At 58.3% G+C, this 24143-nt stretch overlaps 11 protein-coding genes across 11 annotated transcripts; 6 read left to right on the forward strand and 5 right to left on the reverse strand.

The window, feature by feature from the left end:
* Positions 1-102: 102 nt before the first annotated feature.
* Positions 103-816, forward strand: CH63R_01507 (Duf567 domain protein; the record flags this gene model as incomplete). Its single annotated transcript, XM_018296482.1, has 2 exons — positions 103-433; positions 539-816. The coding sequence occupies 2 exons, from the start codon at positions 103-105 to the stop codon at positions 814-816; spliced, it is 609 nt and encodes a 202-aa protein (XP_018164844.1).
* Positions 817-963: 147 nt separating this feature from the next.
* CH63R_01508 (RhaA is able to hydrolyze alpha-1) lies at positions 964-1385 on the forward strand (the record flags this gene model as incomplete). The annotated part of the gene is made up of 2 exons (XM_018296483.1): positions 964-969; positions 1194-1385. 2 exons carry the CDS (start codon positions 964-966, stop codon positions 1383-1385), a joined length of 198 nt encoding a protein of 65 aa, XP_018164845.1.
* Positions 1386-1857: 472 nt separating this feature from the next.
* CH63R_01509 (Kinase) lies at positions 1858-2746 on the reverse strand (the record flags this gene model as incomplete). Its single annotated transcript, XM_018296484.1, has 2 exons — positions 1858-2476; positions 2532-2746. The coding sequence occupies 2 exons, from the start codon at positions 2744-2746 to the stop codon at positions 1858-1860; spliced, it is 834 nt and encodes a 277-aa protein (XP_018164846.1).
* Positions 2747-3789: 1043 nt separating this feature from the next.
* Positions 3790-4512, forward strand: CH63R_01510 (Ycii-related domain protein; the record flags this gene model as incomplete). The annotated part of the gene is made up of 4 exons (XM_018296485.1): positions 3790-3980; positions 4063-4118; positions 4192-4355; positions 4483-4512. The coding sequence occupies 4 exons, from the start codon at positions 3790-3792 to the stop codon at positions 4510-4512; spliced, it is 441 nt and encodes a 146-aa protein (XP_018164847.1).
* A 187-nt stretch (positions 4513-4699) lies between these two features.
* Positions 4700-7546, reverse strand: CH63R_01511 (Fungal specific transcription factor domain-containing protein; the record flags this gene model as incomplete). The annotated part of the gene is made up of 7 exons (XM_018296486.1): positions 4700-5377; positions 5622-5797; positions 5874-6147; positions 6255-6799; positions 6907-7065; positions 7155-7354; positions 7443-7546. 7 exons carry the CDS (start codon positions 7544-7546, stop codon positions 4700-4702), a joined length of 2136 nt encoding a protein of 711 aa, XP_018164848.1.
* A 1537-nt stretch (positions 7547-9083) lies between these two features.
* Positions 9084-9998, forward strand: CH63R_01512 (Flavoprotein oxygenase; the record flags this gene model as incomplete). The annotated part of the gene is made up of 1 exon (XM_018296487.1): positions 9084-9998. The coding sequence occupies one exon, from the start codon at positions 9084-9086 to the stop codon at positions 9996-9998; it is 915 nt and encodes a 304-aa protein (XP_018164849.1).
* A 448-nt stretch (positions 9999-10446) lies between these two features.
* Positions 10447-11936, reverse strand: CH63R_01513 (Proline dehydrogenase; the record flags this gene model as incomplete). Its single annotated transcript, XM_018296488.1, has 2 exons — positions 10447-11263; positions 11335-11936. The coding sequence occupies 2 exons, from the start codon at positions 11934-11936 to the stop codon at positions 10447-10449; spliced, it is 1419 nt and encodes a 472-aa protein (XP_018164850.1).
* A 1240-nt stretch (positions 11937-13176) lies between these two features.
* CH63R_01514 (CreD) lies at positions 13177-14684 on the reverse strand (the record flags this gene model as incomplete). The annotated part of the gene is made up of 4 exons (XM_018296489.1): positions 13177-13365; positions 13418-14150; positions 14207-14516; positions 14564-14684. 4 exons carry the CDS (start codon positions 14682-14684, stop codon positions 13177-13179), a joined length of 1353 nt encoding a protein of 450 aa, XP_018164851.1.
* Positions 14685-15883: 1199 nt separating this feature from the next.
* On the forward strand, positions 15884-16928 carry CH63R_01515 (uncharacterized protein; the record flags this gene model as incomplete). Its single annotated transcript, XM_018296490.1, has 2 exons — positions 15884-16305; positions 16388-16928. 2 exons carry the CDS (start codon positions 15884-15886, stop codon positions 16926-16928), a joined length of 963 nt encoding a protein of 320 aa, XP_018164852.1.
* Positions 16929-17757: 829 nt separating this feature from the next.
* CH63R_01516 (NCS1 nucleoside transporter) lies at positions 17758-19667 on the reverse strand (the record flags this gene model as incomplete). The annotated part of the gene is made up of 3 exons (XM_018296491.1): positions 17758-19012; positions 19136-19406; positions 19508-19667. The coding sequence occupies 3 exons, from the start codon at positions 19665-19667 to the stop codon at positions 17758-17760; spliced, it is 1686 nt and encodes a 561-aa protein (XP_018164853.1).
* A 1102-nt stretch (positions 19668-20769) lies between these two features.
* Positions 20770-23990, forward strand: CH63R_01517 (Hydantoinase/oxoprolinase; the record flags this gene model as incomplete). The annotated part of the gene is made up of 3 exons (XM_018296492.1): positions 20770-20824; positions 20956-22884; positions 22951-23990. 3 exons carry the CDS (start codon positions 20770-20772, stop codon positions 23988-23990), a joined length of 3024 nt encoding a protein of 1007 aa, XP_018164854.1.
* Between the last annotated feature and the right edge of the window lie 153 nt (positions 23991-24143).

A 24143-nucleotide genomic window follows, 5' to 3' on the forward strand; every position in this document is an offset into this window, starting at 1 on the left:
CAGCTCGGAGGATAGCACTCTACGATCCAAAACCGAAACAAGTCCCACTACAACAAACCTGATCTCGAGTGACTAGTATAACAGTCAGTACTCGACGCCAAGATGGCCGCGCCCGCAGTGCACCACCTCCCGCAGGCCGGCAACTCGGTCGGCATCTTCCCGCAGATGACGGCGCGGCAGAGCGAGACGCTCGTGCTCAAGGAGAAGATGCTGTCCCTGACGGGCGACAGTTTCGACATCAAGCTCGCCAACGGGCAGCCTATCCTCCGCGTGCAGGGCAAGGCGCTGTCCATCTCGGGCCGCAAGTCCGTCTACGACATGGCGGGCAACCACCTGTTCGACATCGCCAAGGAGCACTTGCACATTCACACGACCTTCGTGGCGCAGGATCCTCAAGGGAACAAGATCATGGAGGTCAAAAGCAGCTTTGCGCGTGAGTCTTGGCCTTCCCATTACAACATGGAGAGAGACGGAGAGACATAGCGAGAGAGAGAGAGAGAACCAGCAGAACAGCGCGCTGACAACTAGCTTAACACAGTCATCGGGTCCAAGGCGACGGCGACCTTCATATCCCCGCACTCGGGCAAAAGCGAAACCCTCGAGATGAAGGGCAACTGGCTGTCGACGCAGGCCGACATCGTTGACACGACGACGGGCCAGGTGCTGGGCCGGATCGACCGCAACATGCTGCGGGTGCGCGACTTCCTGGGAGGCAAGCAGACGTACGCGCTGACGGTGGCGCCGGGCGTCGACATGGCCCTCATGTGCGCCCTGTGCATCTGTCTGGACGAGAAGAAGAACGACCAGAAGGGTTGAGGGGCTCTCTGCCGGCCTGGTGCGTGTTGTCGGGGGGGGGGGGGGGGGGGCGGTGTCTGTTATTGTTGTTTTGGTTGATAGTCCATGATACCTGGCGCGAAATGAGAATGTGAATTTGTTCGATTCGGGTGTATCCAGTATTGTGGTATGCCTGTCGGCTTGTGGTTCAGAGGTCAGAGACTTGTGGACAGAACAACGTCGAGACTCCTGCACAGCACCACAGGGTCACCGAATCAGTTGCTCTTCTTTCTTCCTGCCTCTTGATCCGGCTCGAGAAGTGTAGACGTAGACTTGAACAAGCACCTCACTGATGGGCAAAAGGCTGGGACAGCGACTAACACACGCGGGATGTGACCTGACACTGTTCCCTCGACTAGACGACGCTCACGACCTACCTGCTTGGCGTCTTCGAGGCCCCCTTCGCCGTCGTGAGGGAGGAGGCATGGTACCGCATCACGGCGTCCAGGGCTCCCACCGGCCACCTCGTCGTCGCCGTCAACGGTACGCTGATCCTCAATGTCTCGCACGCCTACCACCCCCGGGTCCTTGCCGGCGGCGGCACGCCGTAGGCGGGGTCGCCGACTTTCACCGACTCCGTCAGCTTCGGCGTGTACCAGGACCAAGCCGCCCACTTCAAAAAATGTACACGTCCACCACGATACAGCAGACGGCTCGATGCTCACGCCAACGTCCTCACGTCCTACTTCGGATGTCCTTGTCGAGTTCGGGACCCTCGCCAACCCCCTCAGCGCGTGATACACTCTAGACGTTCTAGCCCTGGGGCCCTCCTTGGACAACTGCGCCGCATTCGTCTACTGGGCCCACTGGACCTCAACTACTATACAGGTGCGTATAGAAGTAACAGAAGCGTCAGAAGCATCAGAATCGCTGGAACACATCACAGCATTAACTAAAATAGTGGGTTTAGTAGTGAAAGTAGGTTGGAAATCATGTTAGCAGAAAATACCACTGTCGGGTATCTGACTGTACAAAAGTCCTAAATTGAGTAGTCCAGATCGACGAAAAGTCTGAGCTATTAGACTAAGTCGCTTTGCAATGCGATCTGTTCGCAATGCCTTTCGCATCGCGAAGAGCGTCCGCAGCAGTTTCATAGTCTCTTGTCCAACATCGCGCGATGATGTCCCCGCCATATAGATCCTTAACGTCCGGAAACTCCCGCCTTCTAAAGAGATCATTAACCCGATTCTCATATTCTTCCTTCTCCTCCTGTGACCTGAACAGCCCGCCCGGTTCTCTGTAAGGCCAATGTCCTGTAACTATAGTGTATAGGACAGATCCAAGACTGAAGAGATCCGTGGATGGAGTCGGTATGCTATCTTCATCATCAGGTTGACTGAAGCCTGCGTCTGGAAGCCCTTCGCCATCTACATCCAGCTCTTCGCAGACAGACCCTCCAAAATCACAAAGCAAGAGACCCAAGGTACCAGGGCTTGCTTCATGGATCAGGAAATTATCAGGACGTAAATCGCTGTGGACGATGCCCTTGCTGTGTATGTAGACAACGCACTCAATGGCTTGTTGGAACCATCTTTGTCGGAGTGGTTGAGGAACATCTCTGGTGTTCAGATGTTGTTGCAGCCCGCCATGACTAGCCTCAGCGAGTAGTAGTCCTCGAGGTGTCGTCTGTCGCCCGAGAAGCCTGTGGCAGTAGGTAAACAATGCGTCTTGAATACATGCTTCTCAGCCTTCCTTACCTGACGACCCTAGGGTGATTTCCTAGCCTAGTTAATATTTTCTCCTCAACCACATAGTGTTTCTCTACCGTCGGCCGAGGTTGAATCTGTTGGTCCCTTGAAATGCAAACAGCTGCCTTGAAGATCCTGTCTTTTCCGACCCGGAAAAGGATGCCCGTGGACCCTACTGAGGGGAGTTGTTCATACTGCTGTAGGGTAACAAGGTTGTATTCCATGACGATAGGGAGGAAAAAGCGGAGGTGTGTTGGGGACAATTGTAGAGGTTACCAACAACTACGTACAGGGGGCCTATCCCACTAACAGATTTCTGTGGTGTCACTATATGTTAGCTGTGCAAGCAACATGCTCATCCTGCTCACCCTGCTCACCCTACTCACCCCGATCGCGCGACCTTAGGGCGGCGGGTGATCTGGCTGCACCTGGGACACACAGTGGCAAAAGGTTGGGCGACTGGCTTCTGCGGCAGATCAACCTATGGGACGGACGGAGCTGCTCACCCGTCAGGACAAAGAGAGTATCGAGTGATATCTAGAGCCTTGGCCAACTCACAGTTGGCGGTTCTCCCACTCGTCAATGTGTCTGCCCCGCCGACGCGTGCCCACGCGTTTCTCGAAATAGCCAAGACCAACAACGTACACACCTACATCGCCGGTTTTATTGTGGATTCGCGTCGTGTCCGGGCATCGCGTGCCTCCACTCTGCGAGCGGCCCCTCGGTTGTGTAGTGTAGTGGTTATCACTGTAGGTTTCCTCCAAAGCCTCTCCTTCGCATCCAACGTCATCACATACTGACTCCCTTCGAGCCGGATTTTGATCACTGTCAAACGTCTTCCGGCAACCCCGGTTCGAGCCCGGGCACGACCTTCAAATCGTTCTTCTTTTGGCCTTTTGTGTTTCTGATCAACTTCTTGGATGTTCAAGATACATACAATATGCGGGATGATTTTATGTAGTAGTTTGCGTAGTAAACACCCCTCTCCCTCCTTGATGTGTGTGTTGCACCAAGTCTACTATCATGAGCCCCTCGAGAAGAAGGGCCGGATTCCCGGGTGTCCAACGCCGGACAAAAGTCCCCCGCCGGCTACTTCCGGCAATTTGTTCCGGCATCGGAGCTACTCGATCGGGCCTCCCGTGCCTTTGCTTCTTCCTCCCTCTCCGATATCGTGTCACATGACGCCGTAATCAAGGCACCGGGGAAAAGCAATCCAGCCCATCAACCCAGACACTCTCCGTGACCCCTCTCCACGTCCCAACCCGCAATGTCCATCTCCGCACGCGTCTTCAAGAACGGCTTCATCCCCGCAGCCCGAACCCTTCCCCGCGCCACCAGCAAGACCGCCTCACCGTTCGGCCTCGGATACTACCGCACCATGGCCACCAGCGCAAAGGAGTTCCTGTGCATCCTGCCAGACAAGCCGGACACGCTCGCTCAGCGGCTGGAAGTTAGACCGTGAGTTGCAGCAAAATTCCGGGGGGGACAGCCCCGGCGACAATCGAGGCCGAAGTGCCGTGATGGCTAACCCGCATGGAAGCACGCACTTGGCCAACGCCCAGGCTCAAGCGGGCAAAGGAAAGGTGGTAGTTGGCGGTGCGTGTCCCTGTTTCCCCCACCTCGCCTTTGTGACAATGTGCTCTTGGTCCTGACGAGAACGGCGGCAAAGGCGCCATGTTCGAGGAGCACCCCGTGGAGGGCACGACGCCCAGCTTCAAGGGCAGCGTCATGATGTACACGGTCCAGAACGCCGAGGAGGCCTGGGAGCTTATCCGGAACGACATCTACGCCCAGAAGGGCGTGTGGGATCTCGAGAAGGCCCAGGTGATTCCGGTAAGTCCACCAACCGCCCGGTCCCCGATTGACTCGTCGAGACGAGACGAGACGAGATAGACGAGATAGACGAGACAGACGAGACTCTAAGGGAGAAGCTGGCTGACGGTGGCGTGCGACATATCAGTTCAAGTCGGCTTTGAGAGAGTCCTTGTAACTGTAGCTTTCTAAGTGCTCATAATCAAACATTCGGCTTTTGACTACCTCATCCCATCATCCGTTTTTTGGCCATTCAAGACAGATGCGGAGTAAATAACTGAGTGAATCCCGATGTGTACAATGCCCATAACCATCATCATCATCGTTATCATCATCGCAATTCAACTGCTGATCATCACATCTCATCACCTGTGATCCCCGTCCCCGTCGACGGACTGTATCAGATCCTCCACGTCCAACCGCTCCGCCAGGTCCAACAGCGCCTGCGGCGACAGCCCGCCCATGCCGCTCGTGTCAAAGATGTCCCACCCGGCCTCCTCCATCTGGTCCAGGAACGACCCGTGCTCGTGTGACCCGTGGTGTTGACCATGCTGCACGTGTTGCTGCGCGTGCTGCTGATGATGATGCTGCTGCTGCTGCTGCGCGGTGCTCGGCGGCGGCGTCGGCGGCTCCTCGCCCGCCGGCGTCAGCGCCGACATGATGTGCTCGAGCTGGCTGAGCTCCAACCGGCGCAGCGGCGCCACGAGGCTGCCCTTGGCGATCATGCGGTCGAGGACGCACTTGATGTTGTCGCACCAGGCGTCGTCCTGCAGCAGCGACGGGCTGATGACGCGGATGAGGTAGAGGAGGAAGGCCGATGAGAAGGCGTCCTCGAGCTGGAAGGGCAGGAAGGCCTCGAGGAGGTCCTCGTCGCCGAGGACGCGGAGGGTGCGGAGGACCGTCTGGGCCGAGTCGACGCACGACTGGAGGAGCGAGGCGACGGGGGGCGTCAGGCTGACGGTCTGGGAGTGCCGGTTGTCCGAGTGCTCGATGTGCATGTGGAGGGCGCACATGACGAGGGGTCTGGTGGTGAGGACGACGCACTGTCGAGGTCAGCGCTGCTGTGATGGGTTTTGCGTGTGTGCGTGTGTGTGTGTGTGTGTGGGTGGGAGAGAGGTGTAAGTGTGAGGGAGAGTGAGAGTGAGAGTGATGTTGATGTTGATGTTGATGTTGATGGTGATGGTGATGGTGATGGTGTGAGTGAGGGTGAGTGAGAGTGAAAGAGAGAGTGAGATAGAGTGAGTGTGTGAGTGAGATAGAGAATGTGAACTAGACACATGTACTTACGTGGTGATAAGACAGGATGAGCCGCAACGCCATCCTCGATGCCCTGCTGACGGACCCTTGGAAGTGTGTGTCGAGCAGTGCCGTCAAGTCTCGGGATAGACGGGCAAGATCTCTGAGAATCGACTGAGTGTTCAAGACAAGCGAGCCGTCAAACTCCTTGCCGACGCCGTAAACGGCTGTGATGAAAGATTGTTAGTAAAAAAGAAGAAAAAAAGCCATACCAGAGCACTTTTCCTTGCAGGTAAAACTCACTCGTGAGGATGCGCGCCATCAACCGCGATAGCCGCACATGCAGCGTCATGTTCAGCGCGTCGAGCGACCCGTCCATCTTGGACGGCAGCTTGACGGTGATGTCCTCGTCCCGGATCGACGTCGGCGCCCCCATGAGGGCCGAGAACTCCCGGTCGAGGGTGTAGACGACCCAGAAGACGATGTTGCAGCGGCGCGAGTACTCGGTGCCGACGACCTCCTCCGGCATGTGCCTGTAGATGCCCTCGACGATGCCGATGCGCAGCGCCTGGCCGATCTACGCGTGCGTCAGCCTCTCTCTCTCGCTCTCTCTCGCTTTCTCTGCGTGTAGAATGCAAAGAAGGCCTTTTGTGTGTCTATGGGGGTTCAAAGGGCCACACCTACATGTTGATACGCCGCCAGCCTCATGTCCAAACACTGGAAATACACGGCCGCCAGCGCCAGAGCCTGGATCGAGAGGATCGAGTCCGGGTTCAGCCCGGACAGGTCCGGCAGCAACGCCATCGCCCGGGCGGCGTACTGGGCCCCCGGGGGCGCCGTGGCATGCGGGCCGCCGCCGCTCACCACGAAGGCCTTGCCAAAGGCCAGGATGAGCAGGTACTGGGCGTACCACAGCCGCGACGAGGCCGCCTTGGCCGCCGGGTCCTCGTACAGCTCGCGCATCTCGCGCAGGAAGGACGGCTCGTCGACGAGGTAGAAGACGGCGCCGAGGTAGAACTTGGCCGTGTTGAAGAGGAACATGGCGTAGTCCAGCGGCGGGAGGTTCGAGACGTCGGGGGCCTCGGAGGCGCCGAGCGGCGTCCAGTGCATCCTGAAGGCGCCCTCGTGCGGGAGGTGCCACGGGTCCGGGGCGGCCTCCGGGATGCGTTTCCCGAGGAGGGCGAGGACACGCCGGCAGAAGGACCACGACGACGTCGGGCCCATGTACCCTGGAATGTGGAAATCAGCAAAAGTGGTTGGTTCCCCCGTCGACATGAAGGGGTCAAGGGGGTCAAGGGGGGAGGGGGGAGAAGCTGAGGTGGGTTTTCCAACTCACAGTACCGTTCGCCGACTTTTGCAAACGTGTAGTCGTTGTCCACCAAAGGGTTCTGCCGGAACCCGGGCCCGAAGTCGCTCTGCTCCCCGAGGGCTGACGGGGCGTCTTCCACCTCCGTGTCGGGTTCGGAGGCCGCGGGGCCACCCGGACGCGGACTGTCTGTAGGACGCGGTGTAAGTCATAAAATAAAAATAAAACATCTTGTTCTCATGCAGAGAGATAACTGAGATGCTGGTAGAGCAGCGTACCATTACTCGGGGTCTCCAGCTGACCGGCGGCGGCGGCATCCTCGCTCGGGCCCAGAGACGTGGGATGCGGCGTCGCGTATGCATCTGCGTACCGGCCCCGGACGTCGTCCTCGGCATCGTCGGCGCGGCTGACGGCCCTCGCCGAGCGGTCCGACGCCTGCTCGCTGTTCCGTCTCTGGTTCTGAAGCTCACGGAGGTAACTGTGCGGAGTGGAGTCAGATGGCCATCGTTGGTCCGGCAACTATAGCAAAACTCATGCTCAACACACAACAACTCAACTCAACTCACCTCTCCGGCACCGACACCCTCTTGTCCTCGGCCGCAAAGATGCACCGGTGCTTCTTCCTGTCGCAGCGGGCGCACGGCTGCGAGCCGGAGCACTTGACCTTCATCACCCGACATCGTTCGCACCTTTTCGCGGCATGTCAGTCAGATCGGTTCCAATTCACTCCCCTCCCCTAATTCTCCACGGGATGATCGAAGCCCCCCTCGCCGGCTCGTGGCACGCACGCTTTTTGGCATTTCTTGGTCACTTTGTATTGTCCCTGGCTTAGTTGCGGCATGACGGACTGTTCTCGTGGGGCCTACTCAAAGACTTCATGTCGGTCTTCCGCAGCGGTAGGGCAAGGCAGGTCGGGGGGGGGTTGGCAGGCAGGTTATCGCGATGGTGTTTGGGTGGCAGCACAGGACAGGACAGGAACGGCTTGATATGTCGGAGCAGCGTCCCGACAAGTGTCTTGATGGGCAGCGCGCCCTGCCGTCTTTATTGGAATGGCAGAGTTGGGGAAAAGACCTTTTAGCGTTATGGGGGCGTGCCTTATCACGCCTATCATACCCCCCCGTCTGTGGTCTGGTCTGGTCTGGGGTAGAATGACTCGCCGCAGGTAACCGGTTATCTTCTGGTGCTGGGACTGGTTGATTCTGCTGGTTGGTATTGGTGGTGCTGCTGCTAGATCTTGTACCCCACAGAATCTCAGTCCAGGGGGAGACACAGACTCCTCACTGACTGTCTCCCTCCCTTGAGTCCTGTCCTGGACAAGCAGACATGAATCATTATCATCGCGGGGAAGATCGACAGTGACGACGACATGGGGGTGCAAGTTGGAGATCCTGGGGTTGACGAGGGAGCACGAGACCACTCGGTTTCGGGGAGCAAGCTTGCAGCAACGTTGTGTACCTGTACCAGCATTGTGCCACGAGACAGGACGGGTTTGTCCATTGTGATGTGCCCCCCGCCCCCCTGAAATTTGCTCCGGCAGACCCGACTATGAAGGGAATATCTCAAGACACGAAAGGGGACAAAGTGTTGAGAGAAGACGACAACAACGACAACAATACCAAGATAGGAGGGACGAATAAAGAGTCTTTTCTTTATCTGCGGACTCCCATCATGGCCTGATTCCTGGCTCCGTCGATCGCAGTCGAGATAGATACCACAATCATGTCTCCTCGGCTCGGCCAAGTCGGCATGACCGAAAGGTTGCGCAATGTCCACGTCGGGTGGCGCATCCGACATTTCCGTCCCCATTCCCATCTCATCCCATCCCGACAACGCCTCCAAGGTGGAGATCGGGGGGCCCATCCGACGCGATGCCATGCGAAGCTAGTCACACCAATTACCCGAATCGATGCTATCAGCGAGAAACGCCTGTGACCGGGTAAGTAGCCGACTCTGAATGATAGTTGATTCATCCATGCTCCTTACAGTCAGGATGACTTCAATCAAAGAAAATGACATGCAAATTCATCCAGACTGTAATTACCTGAACAACCATGATGAGAAGTGGCCCCAAGTTGCTCCGCCTGACAGCACAAAGGTAGGTTGAGTGACTGCAACATGAGTTGACTACGCAAAGACTGACCGGTCCGCGGGGTTCAAGGCCGCAGACAAGCCGTCTTGTTCAGCGAGGCAACTTGACCGGACCAAGAATGGCTGCCAGTAACTCTTCAAACTCGAAAGGAGCAATTGTCGAGAGAGTAGACAACTTTGATGAAATCCAGTCTAAACGGCCCAAGTTCGATCACTCGGGCACGCCAATCGAAGTCACCCAGTCCCCAGACCCGCGCTGGACTTACGGACAAGGCGTCCGGACCAGGGGCGGCGACTCGGCGGTCCCTTCACACAGGGAGATCGACCCCTGCGCGCCAGACCGTCCGATGATCAGCAACTACCGGCTGCTGGTCTCCGGCATCGCACCCCGGCCCGTGGGCTTCCTGAGCACCGTGTCCAGCGACGGGAGGAAGAACCTGGCGCCCTTCAGCTACTTCCAGGTCGTGGACCACGACCCGCCTACGTTCGTCGTCGGCTTCTCGTCGCGCGCGGGGGCGGCGGCCGCCGGCCCGGGGAAGGACTCGTACCGCAACCTCAGGGACACGGGCGAGTGCGTCATCAACACCGTGTCCGAGGACATGATCGAGGCCGTCAACGCCACCTCCATCGACGCGCCGCCCGGCGTGTCCGAGTGGGACATCTCTGGCCTCCGCGAGGCGCCCGCCGCCACGGTGAGGCCGTCGAGGGTCCGCGAGTCCGTCTTCTCGATCGAGGCCAAGGTCGTCGACGTCAAGGAGCTCGGCGGCCATGCGGAGGGCGGGAAGAGCGCCGCCGCCCCCGCCGCCGGTATGGTCCTGCTCAGGGCCACGAGGTTCTGGGTCAGGGAGGATGCTGCGGACGCCGACTTCAGCCACATTGAGCTGGATAAGCTGCGCCCTGTTGGTCAGCTTGGCGGCAGGTCCTATGGCCGGATCACGTCGACGTTTGAGGTACCTCGTAGACGATGGCAAGACGAGGAGCCACGGAGCGAGTTGCTGCAGGGCTTGAGCAGGGCTCGGCAAGATCAAGAGTAGGTTTGAGCGGAGATGTCGACTCGATTGTATAATGAGTTCTGTGTCATGTCGTGAGTGCCTATTATCAAACACATCCAGTAGGGATAGAGAACTGTATCAAGGTCCTTGCCTCCCTCTTACGGCACTCAAACGTATATCAATACGGGTTCAAGTAGAAGATGAGCCCAGGAAATGTAACCATCATTGCTGGCTGTTACACACAGTCATCTTCTCCTGTGCATGCCATGAACTTATATCAAAGGCTTCACACATCAGTCTCGAGTCTGCCGCCGAACAAGAGGGTGTGTTTGATAGAATTTTCTCAGTGTTTTTGAGAGTCGTTATTGGATATCTTGGATCTAAATCAATCATGATGCATCGCTTTGAAAAAAAAAAAAATTTGAGAAATCCAGAAATAACACCAACCCCCCAGTACTCAAACAGCCAACCCAACCAAAACCGCTAACCCTCACCCAAACACCCGACGGCGCAGCTCGCTCTTCAGGGACCCGAGCATATGCGCGCTCTGCTCGATGGCGCCCTTGTTCTCGACGGCCCGGCGGTGCAGGTATCCCATGCACTCCGAGACGGACCCCCAGGGCAGGTACTTGAAGGGCTTGGGGATCGCCTCGCGCCGCAGGCCAGAGTCCGCCAGGCAGGCGTCGTAGTTGTCGAGCAGCTCGCAGCTGAGCTCGTCCGCCATGCCGAGCAGCTGGCCGCACTCGAGCTCCGTCGTGGGGAGGCCGTCGAGGAGGCGGCGGCGGTGGTTCGCGATGGCCGTCGACGAGCTGGCGGCGTTGTGCGTCGCGAGGAAGAGCGCGCTCGACGGGAACGACAGGGAGGCGTCAGCCGAGGGGGGCAGCCTCTGGGAGATGAACATGTCGGTGATGTCGTCAAAGTTGCGGTCCGTGTCCTCCTTGGTGTCGTGGATCAGGGACCGCGTCTCGTTCTCGATGTAGGCCCCGCGCACCAGCTTGACGCCCAGGCTCCAGCCCTCGCGGGCCGCCAGCGCCATGTGCCGCTCGGCTTTGGCCTTGGAGGCCTTGAGGTACGACTGGATCGTGTTGTAGACCAGCGGCTTGCTCTCGCGGTTGTGGCGCCTCATGAGGTCGATGGTCCACTCGTCCAGCTGCGGCTGCAGCGCTTGCTGCTCGGCGTCGATCCAGAGGCGGGAGCCCTGCTTCCGGGCCTCGTCGCACATCTCGTCCAGGGCATCGCGGATGACATCAGGGATAGGGGCGTGGGCTCGCATCGCGTCTACAGCGATGGGACCAGCGCCGGTGATTCTGGGGAATACGTGTTAGTCAGGATCTTTTTGTATGCGGGAGTCAAGGTTGGACGAGATAAAAAAACGTACTTGACGGCCAGGAAATCGCCAGGAGCCAGCATGCGAAGGGTCTCGATGTTGCCCTTCTTCCACAGGTCCACCATCTCGTAGAACGGCGCGGCGTAGTCCCCGGCGGGTGCGTCGGCGCCGGCTTCCTTGGTGTCCAGAACGATTTCCTTTGCGTAGTTGAGAATGACACCCTGGTACCCCATGCGCTTGACGCTGTTCACGGTCTTTGTGACCTGCTGCAGGTTCTCGCCGGCGCAGAAGTGGTCGTAGATGGTCCAGCGCAGCAGCCTGTTCAGCACGGGGTTCCTGTCGGGGTTGAAGAGTGCCATCTTGGACTTGGCGATGAAGTGGAGGAGGGGCAGGGCGGGCTTCATGAGCAGCGGCGACGACATGAACTGCGTGAGGACGAGTGACCGCACAAGAGCCAGCGTCGGTAGCCTCGACAGAGGCGATTTCCCTTGTGTGGATGAAGCCGCCGTCTGTGTCGTCTTGCCCACCGGCGTGACGGTGGTGGTTGTGGCAGCGGCGGCGGCGGTACTGTTATATCTCGCCGCGCCCTGCCGCCGGAGGACCCCGAAGAGAGGCACCGGCGCCTGGTTACACACGACGAGTCTGGCAGGCATCGTGATAAACTTGGGAAAGGCTTGAGGGTTTGGCGAGACTGAGACGCAAAGCCAGTTGAACGGATGGGAAGAAGGGTGTCTGGGCACCAGTATTTATCATTCAAGGACGGCTACGGGCGGCATAAAACTCACTCTCGAATCGAGTCGCGGCCGAGCCAGACTATCGTCGAAGCATGTTCTCCGACGCCAGGGGAGACCCTCTTCCACCCCCACCATCCATCGACGTTCCGACACTGGGTCTTTGCGCTCTGGGGAAAGACAGACTGACTGACTGCTTACCGTGTTACGTTTGGATTTTGCGGCTCTGCCCCGTCCATCGTGCTACTGCGGCCCATTTGCCGCTGAAATCATTACTTCACGGGTGGGTAAGACAAGATTGTCCATCAAGGGGGGTCATCGGAGATGCCATTGGGTCCCTGATGAGATCGGGGTCCTCTGACAGGCCCGTTATCGGGAGCTTTTGAGTTTAGATCCATGAGATAACAATGACCAAGTGACCAGAATCGGGGAGGGTCTTGGACCATCGAGGGGCACCCCCGGGAGCGGCAGATATCGGTGTACGCGTTCCGACATGTCGGATCGGCTGCGCTAAGAATGTCGGAAGAGCATCCCGACAATGCCAAGCATGTAACACGAGGCCTCGGTCTCAGACGGTGGGTGTTTTGGTTCCTCTATTTATGCAATCTCTTCGTCAAAAGGCATAAAGAGACTTCTTTGACCTGGGCATTAACACATGCGTGTGCTCGGAACTGTTCTATTATCTGTGTATGCTGCGGATACAACATTATCGGGCAGCTATAAGCAACAGCGCCGTAGATGTAGCGAAGATATCGAACAAAGTGTCAAGCTGTCCCAGGGGCTTTGATTTACAAAACCGAATCAACCGAAAAAATGCGTCTCAGCTAGCAACCTGATTTCAACTCGGCCAACCGACAGATCTTCTCCAACACAAAAAGTCCGATGGCAGTGCCGAATTGGTAGGCTCAGTTGACTGACGCAGATGCCACGACTCAAACATGAGACTGCCAGCCGAGTTGGCCGGAGAATCGGCAAATAAAAAAAGGCTAAACGGGAACGAGACAGAGAAAATAGATAGAGTTGTTGACTCGGGGTGGTGTGAGGCGCGATTTTGGAAACCGAGCTTGACTTCTGCATGAAAATTAGCATTCCGCTGCGGGCTTTAAAGTACGGCTCTGGACGAGGATGGAACAGTAGACAAACCGCACATAAGCTGATTGACTCAGGGACTCAAGGTATCCAGCACCTTATCCTCCAAGTGTGCGCCGTAAATGGGCGGAATATCTAGCACACCGTTCTGCAAGGTTACGTCGTTCGTCCCCGTCATGTCCTCTGGCCAAACAAACGTCTCGCTCCCGTCGATCGGCAGCTGAGGTGAAATAAAGAGTATAACAGGCAACGTCACACGATACTTGACTCGTGTTAGTCAAGAAACCAGCTTATAGACAGCTGAAGTAACCCACCGAAGACGTGCGGCCCTCGGGCTGCCGAACCGTAACATCGACATGAAGGACATGGCTCGTCTGGATGCCGAGGGCAGCCACATCTGGAGAGCACCTCTTTGGTTCCTTTGGCAATGGCAGGTTTTGCGTCATCTTCTGAACTTGATGGTCTTCTTTCCTATCACGGCTTTGGATGGATATGGCCCATTCGGCAACTTGTCTGTCGCCCGTGAAGGCTGCCAGTCGATGCCTCCCACCCGTCACTTCATGCGACTCGGACAGCCGGCATCGGGCTCGAAGCACTTCCACCCCCTCCTTCAGGGCCGTCACGGACATCTCGAGTGGTATCGTCGTCCCCAGTGCAACGGCACGATGTGCGATGGAGACGGAGTATCGCAGGGTATCGGACCACGTCCCTTCGATTGTGACCGGGTCCATCAATGTGAAGGCCGAGTTCGATAGGGCGCGGTTTATGCGAATCGTCCTGTACGTCTGCGGCGGCGACGCCGAAGAACTGTTCCGGATCGTCGTCGCCCCCAGCCGATACGTTATGCTGCACCGGCCGCATCCCTGGAAGGTCTCTGGGACGTCACCGGGAACTATCAGGACGAAGGGCCACTCAAAGGTTTCCAGATCTGGCTCATCTTCCGAGACGATTCTATGGCCGTGGTCGATGAGGAACGGTGGCGATTCCTGTTCAAATACGCTGATGGTACGGTAGGAGTCGGGCGTGCTGGAGTCGGCATCGTGCTCACTGGACACAGAAAGCGTCAGAATATGCCCCAGCCGCGAGTTTCTGACCATACCTACGTGTGCCTCAAGAAACCGTTCATACAGAGGCGTACGCCAAGCACCTTGTGTCCAGCAGGTAGACGCAACCTGACTGTACCTTGAAGAGGCTGTTCTGTCGCCTCTTCAGGAGGCCCTCTGAGAATCACAAAGTCCTTTTCTGTCCTGCCCACATGGTATAGGTGGTCAGCCAGAGGATCGTATAGAATGAGTATGATGCGGAGTTCTGACCGAATCGAGATGTGCGCGTTGCCCTCTGCGCCTACTAGTCGGGACAAGAATGAAAGCATCGGGGCCAGTGTGTTCCAGGCCGGCTTTCGAGGCGAATGTTCTACAACGGTGATAGATGCATCGTGATACTTTTGTCAAATGAAGAACCGTCCTTGAACAGGATCTTAATATTGCGATACAGCGATGTACGTAACAAGGTTGTCTGTCTCATCATGACAATGGACGAGCGAGAAGACGGGATTTGATTTCCGCCCGAGGCTAAAGACATTGCAATCGCATGATGGAGATGTCCAAGGTAACAAGAGTAAGGACCAGATCTCAGTTACTGTTCGGCGGAACTGCGAGGCCGAGTTGACGATGCCCAGGACTGGCGAGGGTCTGGCTTGCATTGTACTGGCGCTGGGACTGTTTCCCAAAGAAGCAATAGCTCGCGCAGGTAGACAGGGTCTTCGAAGACGGGGGAGTTTGGGGCGGCCTGTCTGCACCCAAGAATGCCTACTTATACGACGGAATATAATTGCCGCGGGCTTCTGTTAGGTAACCAAGCCACAAAGATGTCGCTGTTTCTACCATCACAGAACACCGCCCCGTCTTCTCTTAATAGCCAGACGCGGAGTCTTGCGGAACGATGCGGAGCCGACGCCGGTACTGGTTGTCTTGGTGGTTACAGGCGTCTCGTTGTAATCAAGTAGCCGAACAGACAATGTATGTATGTGACTTGTGAGGGAAAAGAAGCACATGTCCACAACGCCATTCGTCGAGTGACGGAATCCATTTTCGACGGGCGAATCAAGTCCGTCCTCTCTCTCGTCCAGTGCCACGGCTTGTCTGTCTTCCAGGTGGTAGTGTAAGACTAACTGACTGCCGGCGATCCCACCCCGTCCCATCCCATCCCATCCCCGTCATTTGACCCTTGAGCGACGCCGCCATCCAATCCGGTTGGAACCACCTTGGCCGACTAGCACACTTGTTGGCTCTTACCTAAGAAGCAAGCATGGAAGATGGCTTGTTACGGCATCCGGGTTAGCTGCATCTCGACGTCACATGTCTTGACATCCCCTTCTATCCTCCCCCCCCTTCACAGTACTTGGATTAGAAATTGGTGTGCGGTGAAGACTCATCCCTCGTGGGGGGGATTCCCCCCCCTTCTTTTTCGGTCAAGCACCACATATCGACGGTGATGGCTTCGCTCTGATGCCCGTGCATCTGCCAAACGACCAACGGGCAACATCAGGCATCATATTTCGAAATTTGTAATCTTGCTCTTTCTACTGCTGCCCACGTTCTAACGTGATATCCATCAGATGATATTACTATCATCGCGTTATCGGTTCCAGCCACACATCTTCTGATAAGTAGTCGCTGCATCCATCCATACCGATCTCAAAAACCGTCCTCTTCTCCTTCTGAATCCCAGTCTTCTTCTCTTCACATTTCAAAATCCTGTCACTACTTGGGGCCATTCCGATGCTCACCTCCGCTCTCCTGCTCGCGCCGTCCATCCCAAACATGGCCGCCCTACCGGCCTACGGAAACTACCACCACGTCCAGCTCGCCGAGGCCTTCAACTCGGAGCTCGACCAGAGGCTCGGGCGTCGCCTCTCGCCCACCCCGGCGCACCTCTCCCGCGTCGTCTACGTCCCGAAGCACAAGGACGTCACCGCCCATCTGCCGCTGTACGACGTCTCGGAGAACTACGCCAAGGCCGTCAAGGGAGAGTTCGTCGGGGGCAGCCGGTACAAGCTGAACCTGGCCATGATGAAGAGGCCGAACGGGGACGGCACCGACGGGGAGGTCCGCTACCTCGTCAACTTTGGGAGCGGCGCTGCCGAGGACGAGGTGACGGTGGAAAGGAGAGTCCCGACGCATAACGGGCCGATGGTCAGCATGTAAGTCTGTTTGGCATAGGACATGACCGACCTAGATAGATAGATCCTCGAGGCGAACAGAAAGAGCTGACATGCATCACAGGCATCTACCTCGCGAAGGCAACGGCAACTTTCGCGTCGCCTCGCTCGACCCGACGCAGACCATGCAGCTCGTCGTTGCCAACTCCTTCCCCATCCCGGACAGGAAGATGCACGCGGCCGCGCCGCCAGTCCGGCACCCGTGGTTCACCATCTCGCACACGTCACAGGACGATGCCGACGACGACGACGACGCCGCCGCCGCCACGGGACTGACGCCCTCGAACCTCGAATGGCAGATCCGGCCGACAGAGCATGGTCCCCTGCGCTACACGCTCGTCGACACGGCCGAAGAGGATGCCGCCGCCGCGGAGGCCGGCGAGCCGCTCATCCACGCCATCTACCACCACATCGGCGTCGGGTTCGCCCTGCCGAGGGACTACAGCGAGGGCGTCCTGCTGCTCTCGGAGAACCTCGACGACGAGGCCGAGGCGCTGGCTGTTTCTACGCTCCTCGGGCTGCTGCGACAGGTGCGGTCCATCAACCAGCCGCCGCCGAGACCAAGGAAGAAGTCGTTTGTCCAACGAGTCCTGGGCAAGATCTGACAGGATGTGTGTTGTTTTCGTATTATTCTTTTTTTTTTTTCCTGCTCTCTTTCAGGACAAAGGGGATGTTTATTTGAGTGTGACGTGATACTTTGAAAAACTAAGCACTGTTTCTTCCTCACCTCTCAGACGTATGGTGCTCCTCACATGTAAGGACACTGCTCTTACTGTAGCTAGTGTAGGATATCACTGATTGGCGAGATTGTAACTGATAATGCGGAAAAGCCGCTGATACCCTTTCTTTCATTTGGTAACGACTAGTTTAGTCCTCAACTCACAAAATGTGTATCGATCTAGTACGCTATGGGTTTGAGTATGCCATAGTCTTGTTGAGAAACCGTTTGCTATATGTTTTACCTAAACCACTGTGCTATGCCCCTCATCTCCTGTTGATATTGGTCAGATTGAAATGCTGCACCTTTGAAATGTCGAACAACAGTTTAGGGATGGCTCGACTATATTCATTAGCCAGCTTTACAGCCTTGTGTCCGTTGCACAATCAGGTTTGAGTACCCTTGGAGTTGTTAAGACATATTTCCGAGGTCTTGTGTGGGACATGTTTGATGGAGTGACAACGTTTAGTAGTTATTTCTATCTAATTTATAAGCTTTCAGGGCCTTAGCAAATGTACAACATTATCTTTGAATTTAATGGCAGCAGAGAGAGGGCCTCGAGCTTGAACTCGGGCTTACCTCTGGTACAGGCAAGAATAATTCAGCTTGTCCCAATAAGTCATGCTACCTCCATGGTATCAAGGTACATAAATGGGCAACGCAACGTTGAAGCAACAAAAGATGGCTCAGTATCTAAGACCAAAACCTGCAAACACTCATTTCCACAGGGACCTGAGCCAAGTCCGAGGACCCTTCTCAGCGGTCCTCATACCAACCCCCTTTTGCGAGCTCTCAATAATTTCCGACGCCAGCGGCAGGACTCCCAACTTTCTCGCCTCGGTATTGGTAAAGGTCGCATAGTAGTCCACTTCGTCAACCGTGCCGGCGTCTTGGGGCGGCCAGACCGTGTTGAGACCCAGGTGCAGCAGGAACGAGATGGCGAAGCCGAGAGGAAAGGCGAGGTAGTACAGGTTGATCCACGCCGCGCCGACCTTGACGCTGTCGGGCGTGACGCTCGCCGCGAACCCGGGAAGCTGCGTCGCGAAGCCGCAGACCCAGGAGACGAAGGCGCGCGGGTTGAAGCCCCTCCAGTAGTAGAACGAGCCGTCGGGTCGCGGGTGGTACAGGTCGGACAGCTTGATCCTGCGGCGGCGGATGACGAAGTAGTCGCAGATCTGGATGCCGATGACGGGGCCCAAGAAGACGCTGTAGGCCGAGAGGACGCTGATGAAGACGCTGGCGGACGAGAGGAGCTCCCACGGGCAGAGGGCGATGCTCAGGACGAGGCCGACGTAGGCGCCGCGGCGGATGTTGACGTAGCGGCAGAACAGGCCGGCGAGGTCCATGCCGGCGGAGAAGGCGTTGTCGATCGAGTTGATGCTGAGCTGGATGCAGAGGAGGCCGAGGCCGACGAAGAAGGCGCCGGCGCGGCTCTTTGCGTTGTAGTCGGTGTCGAGCCAGGCCTGGACGATCAGGGGCGGGTTCCAGATGGGCTGGCCGTAGATGACGCCGGTGGCGGAGGCGGCGAGGCAGCCAAAGGTCGGGAAGACGGCGCCGAAGAAGATGATGCTGAACCACTGGCCGAAGATCTGGTCGCCGGGCCGGCGGGCGAAGCGGCAGTAGTCGGGCTGGTTGGTGAGGCCGACGGCGATGCTGCCGATGACGGTGGTGATGCCGTGGACGATCTGCCAGCCGAGGTCGCTGGAGGACATGGGCTTGGACCCCTGCCGGAGGAGCGAGCCGGGTTCGCCCGCGGTGGCGAGGGCCCAGATCATGATGGAGAGGAGGGTGACGGAGGAGACGATGTTGAAGGCGAGGAGCAGCTTCTGGATGCGCTCCGGCCTGATGTAGAGGATTGGGATGAGGAGGATGTTGAAGATGATCCAGCCGATGAAGTTTTTTGTCGTCAGGTGGGAGGACTCGGGGAAGACGTTGCCCAGATACTCGAAGGACGGGAAGATGGCGGACAGACTAACAAGACAAAGAAAGTCAGCGTCGAGTCTCAAAGTGCAGCAGGAAGTGTCTTGGAGGGAAGGGAGGGAGGGTCTCCCAGATGATTATATATATATGAGCTCGTGTGGGGGGTGTGCTCACCAGTTGACCACCGTCAGGCCACCGGTCCACGACTGCACGGCGAACCAGACCAGGCTGAGGAAGATCCTCTGGATCAGGATGAAGTACTGTCCGTAGACGCCCCAGATGTAACGGGACACGACGGGGAAGCCAATGTGCCACTCGGCGCCGACCATGCCGTTGGCGATGGCGACGAGGGCGATGATGATCTTGCCGATGATGATGGCGATGACGCTCTGCCAGACCGAGAGGCCGACCGCGACGAGAGAAGCGCCGAGCTGCCAGTTCGAGACTGTTTGGTGTAAGTCAGCTGATGGATGGTGGATATGGACACCTTGACAGTTTTGACACGCCACGGGATTTAGATGTATATCAAGACGGTTGTCTGCTTACTGGCCACTTGGTTCGTCAACCAAAAGGAGATAAAGGTCGACGTCGTCCAGCGGCGGCGGCTCGGGGGCATGGGCCGGATGTCGTCGTTGATCCAGACGTTGGACTCGGCCACGTCGCTGTCGGGCAGCCGCAGCGACCGGGCGATCTCGCCGAGACTCATGACGACGACGGACGAAGAGTTGATGGGTTGGTGGTGCAAGGCCTGGGAGTCTTCTTCATGGCTCCGGGGACGATCAACAAGGAGATGGGACGGGGGGGGGCTTTTGTCTTGATGAATCCTGCTCGCGGAGGGAGACAGAAATGAAATGCTTCCCCGGCGGTATCACCGCAGGCTGGGCAATGTTCTTTTTCGGCCTTGCTGTTGCTCAGGAAACGTTGCATCGGACGCACACTCTTGTGTGGCAAAGGCAAAGGTAGGTAGGTAGGTAGGTAGGTGGCAGACCATGGAATCAACTCTGCTTCACTCAATGGCCGGCCCTTTCCCCTCCACTGATAGACCTGATAGACCCCCGCGCGGGCTTTCTTCAGTGGGAATCCAATACCTCTTATCATTGGGGTCAAAGACCCCAAGCAATTCGATAGACGGGCATACGGCGGGAAACGCTTATCAGAGTTCGGCCGGCCGGTGGAGAAAGGCAGTTGTGATAAGACCGGACGAGAGAGAGGGAGAGGGAGAGGGAGAGGGAGAGAGAGAGAGAGAGCATCACGAGTAACACAAGTCCGCTTATTCCAGGGGGATCCAAGTCTACCCCGCAGCCTCACGCTCGGCATCTGGAGGGAGGAATACATACAGAGTCGGGTCGAGAGTCAGGTCGATGGCATCTGGCCACATTTAGGGTTGGAGAAGCTTCGCGCTGGTACCTGCTAGCTAGTTTGGCCTTGGTTATCTCGTCGTCTCCTCCAAGAAAGTCGGCCGCCTACGCGGAGACCAGACGGACCCTGGCAGTTGAAGCAGTTAACCCATGGGAATCTGGAGATGGCCCCCCCTTTAACCGCTTTATCAGCCCAGTCTACCAATGGACCAGCTCAATGGACCAGCTCAATGGACCAGTAAGGAGAAACCATCTCCAACAGTGGTGGTAGCTCCCGTAAACAACTCGCGCAATTCCGATTCGGGGTCAATTACAACGAGGCCGTCATGTCAACGTCAAGTGTGCGTATATGGTGCCCTGCTGTTTGAATCACTAAATACTGCTTGAGGGCATATACTTGTCTCGAGAAATCAACAAAGAGCAGTCAGTGTCAAGTGATCCATAGACACCATGGGAGAAATGCCTCCGTCACGTAGAACAGTCCGCATCGGGGTTGATGTTGGAGGTGAGTCGAGTCTGATCCAACCACAACCGTCGCCATGACCTTCTATCACCATGCCTCTCTATCACTATCCCTCATAGTCACATCCATAAACTCACCCAGGAACAGACCCAGCTGACACCCAGACAAAAAAGGAACAAACACGGACGCCGTCGCCATCGACCTGAGCCTCCAACACACGGCCAACCGCGGCGTGCTCGCCCACTTCAAGACCCCGACAACCCCGGACGCGAGCGCCGGCATCGAGACCGCCGTCCGCGCCGTCCTCGCCGCATCCGGCCTCGACGCGTCCCCGGGCCGCATCGCCAGCGTCACCATCGGCACGACGCACTTCATCAACGCCGTCATCGAGCGCGACGCCCGCCGCCTGCAGCGCGTCGCCGTCCTCCGCCTCAGCAAGTCGTTCCTCCGGGAGGTCCCGGCCTTCGCCGAGTTCCCGCCGGACCTCGCCGCCGCCATCCGGTCGCACGTCGGCGTCGTCGACGGCGGGCTGCACGTCGACGGCTCGCAGGAGGCGCCCGTCGTCGAGGCCCAGGTCGTGGCCGAGTGCCGCAAGATCAGGGAGCGGGGCGACGTCGGCGCCGTCGTCGTAGCCGGCGTGTACTCGCCCATCGACGAGGCGTTCGGCCAGGAGGAGCGGGTCCGCGACATCATCCTGCGCGAGGTGCCCGGCGTCGACGTCGTCTGCAGCCGCGAGGCCAGCGCGAGCATCGGCTTCGTCGAGAGGGAGAACGCGGCCATCCTCAACGGCGCCATCCTGCGCTACGCGCGGAGGACGGTGGGACGGTTCCGGCTCGCCACGAGGCGGCTCGGCCTCGAGTGCCCGCTGTTCCTGACGCAGAACGACGGCACGATCCTCGATGCGGCGGCGGCGGCCCGGATGCCCATCCGGACCTTCTCGAGCGGCCCGACCAACTCGATGAGGGGCGCCGCGTACCTCGCCGGGCTGGACTCGGGCGCCGACAGCTCCGCCATCGTCGTCGATATCGGCGGCACGACGTCCGATGTCGGCGTCCTGCTCCCCTCGGGCATGCCGCGCCAGGCGTCGGCGTACGTCACGGTGGCCGGCGTCAGGGTGAACTACTCCATGCCGCATCTTCACTCCGTCGGACTCGGCGGGGGCTCCGTCGTGAGGACCGTGGGCGAGAAGGTGAAAGTCGGCCCCGAGTCTGTCGGGCTGGAACTCGTCGCCCGCGGCCTCATCTTCGGGGGCGATGTCTGCACGACAACGGACATCGCAGTGGCAGCCGGCATGGCGGATATCGGCGATACGGGGAAGGCCAAGGAGCTGGAGCCGCGCTTCGTCCAGGAGGCACTATCGCGGATACAGGCACTGTTGGAGGGTGCCGTCGATGTCATCAAGACGTCTCCCGATCCCGTCCCGGTCCTCCTCGTCGGAGGAGGCGCCATCTTGTCCCCCGAGCGCATCAAGGGGGCCTCCAAGCTCATCCGGCCGCCGTTCCACGACGTGGCGAACGCAGTCGGCGCGGCCATCGCACGTGTATGCGGCGCTGTAGATATCGTGCAAGGCACTACCCACCAGACGGAGAGCCAGGCTATCGAAAAGGCCAAGAAGATGGCCATCGAGAGAGCCGTTGCCGCCGGCGCCGTCCCGGAGAGCATCAAGATCGCCGAGATCGAGACGATGCCGTTGCAGTATGTCAGCAACCAGATCCGGACCCTCGTCAAGGCCGTCGGCGACGTCGACCTCCACGCCAAGCTTGAAGAGGCCTTCGACACAGACGAGGAGGGCGAGGACGAGGACGAAGACCACGCCGAGGCGAGCAAAGACCTGAACCGGGATGTTCAGGATGACGAGAAGGTCGATCCGGTGGCGTATAAGCCCACGGTTGTCCGAGACGCCGCCAGCGGTGTTCCGGAGTGGCACATCAGCGAGACGGACTTGGAATATCTGGCCGACGGCTGCTACGTCCTCGGGTGCGCCGGAGGAGGAAGCCCGGCGGCCTCCAAGATCCAGCTGCGGAACATGCTCCGGGAAGGATACAAGATGCGTGTCATCGGGGCGTCTTCGCTGCGAGACGACGATGTGATATACTGGGGCGGTGAGTCTTTTGCCTCTTCTTAACACATCAGTCCTGATACTTTTGTACTCACTGGCTCTCTCCTAGGCCACATGGGCTCTCCGGCCGTGTCCATCGAGCGTCTGCAGTCCACAGAGACGGTCGACGCCTTCAGGGCGCTGATGGAGTACCTCCGCCACGACACCTTTGACGCCGTCATGGGCCTCGAGATCGGCGGCGCCAACGGCCTCGAGCCCTTCCTCGTCGGCTCGTCCCGGTTCTTCGACACCCCCATCATCGACGGCGACTGGATGGGGAGGGCGTACCCGACGTACTGGCAGACGACGCTCGCGGTGCATGCCCCCCTGGAGCTGGTCCCCTGCGCCATCGACTCGGGCGACGGCAAGACGATGGTCATGACGAGGGCCCCCAACGACGAGATCGTCGACCGCGCCCTGCGCGCCTCGTGCTCCGAGATGGGCTCGCGCGTCGGCATGGCCGCGAAGCCCACGACCAGCGACCGGGTCAGGCGGTTCGGCGTGCTCAACACCGTCTCGCTCGCGTGGCGCATTGGGCGCTGCATCGCCGTCTGCCGGGCGACCAACACCATGAGCACCGTGGCCGAGTCCATCATCCACGAGGCCGGCGGTCCCGAGGCCGCCAAGGTGTTGTTCCGGGGCAAGATCGTGAGGGTCGAGAGGCGGCTGTTCAAGGGCCACTCGTACGGCGAGGTGCACATCGCCGCCCTCGAGGCCGGCGACGAGGACGAGGGCGAGGAGGCCGTGAGGGGTACGGGAAAGGCCGCCGTCGCCGCCGTCGCCCGGGGCGGGACTGTGAAGATCCCCTTCAAGAACGAGAACATCCTCGCCGAGCATACCGACGAGGGCGGCAAGACCAAGGTCCTGGCCGCCGTGCCGGATCTGATCTCGGTCCTGGACAACGAATCCGGCAGGGCTCTCGGGGTGCCCGAGTTCAAGTACGGGTACCGCGTCACGGTGGTCGGCATCACCTGCTCGCCGCGGTGGACCGAGACGCAGGCCGGGCTGGATATTGGCGGGCCGAAGGCCTTTGGGTACGATCTGGAGTACACGCCTCTGGGGAAGTACGTCGAGCCGCGGAGTGTGCTAGAAGAGTATTTGGTAGACTAGAGAATACTGAGTAGAATACTTCCCTTGACTTATTAATTAGAGAATCATTGACGGATACCCGCTGTAACGATTTACAAGTGCTCATGCTGACCGCACTCTTTCCAACATGCGTTCTAATAGTCTGGTTGTGAAGGCGTAGGACAACTTCTTACG

The sequence above is a fragment of the Colletotrichum higginsianum genome, chromosome 1, assembly GCF_001672515.1.
Source record: "Colletotrichum higginsianum IMI 349063 chromosome 1, whole genome shotgun sequence".
Classification (NCBI taxonomy): domain Eukaryota; kingdom Fungi; phylum Ascomycota; class Sordariomycetes; order Glomerellales; family Glomerellaceae; genus Colletotrichum; species Colletotrichum higginsianum.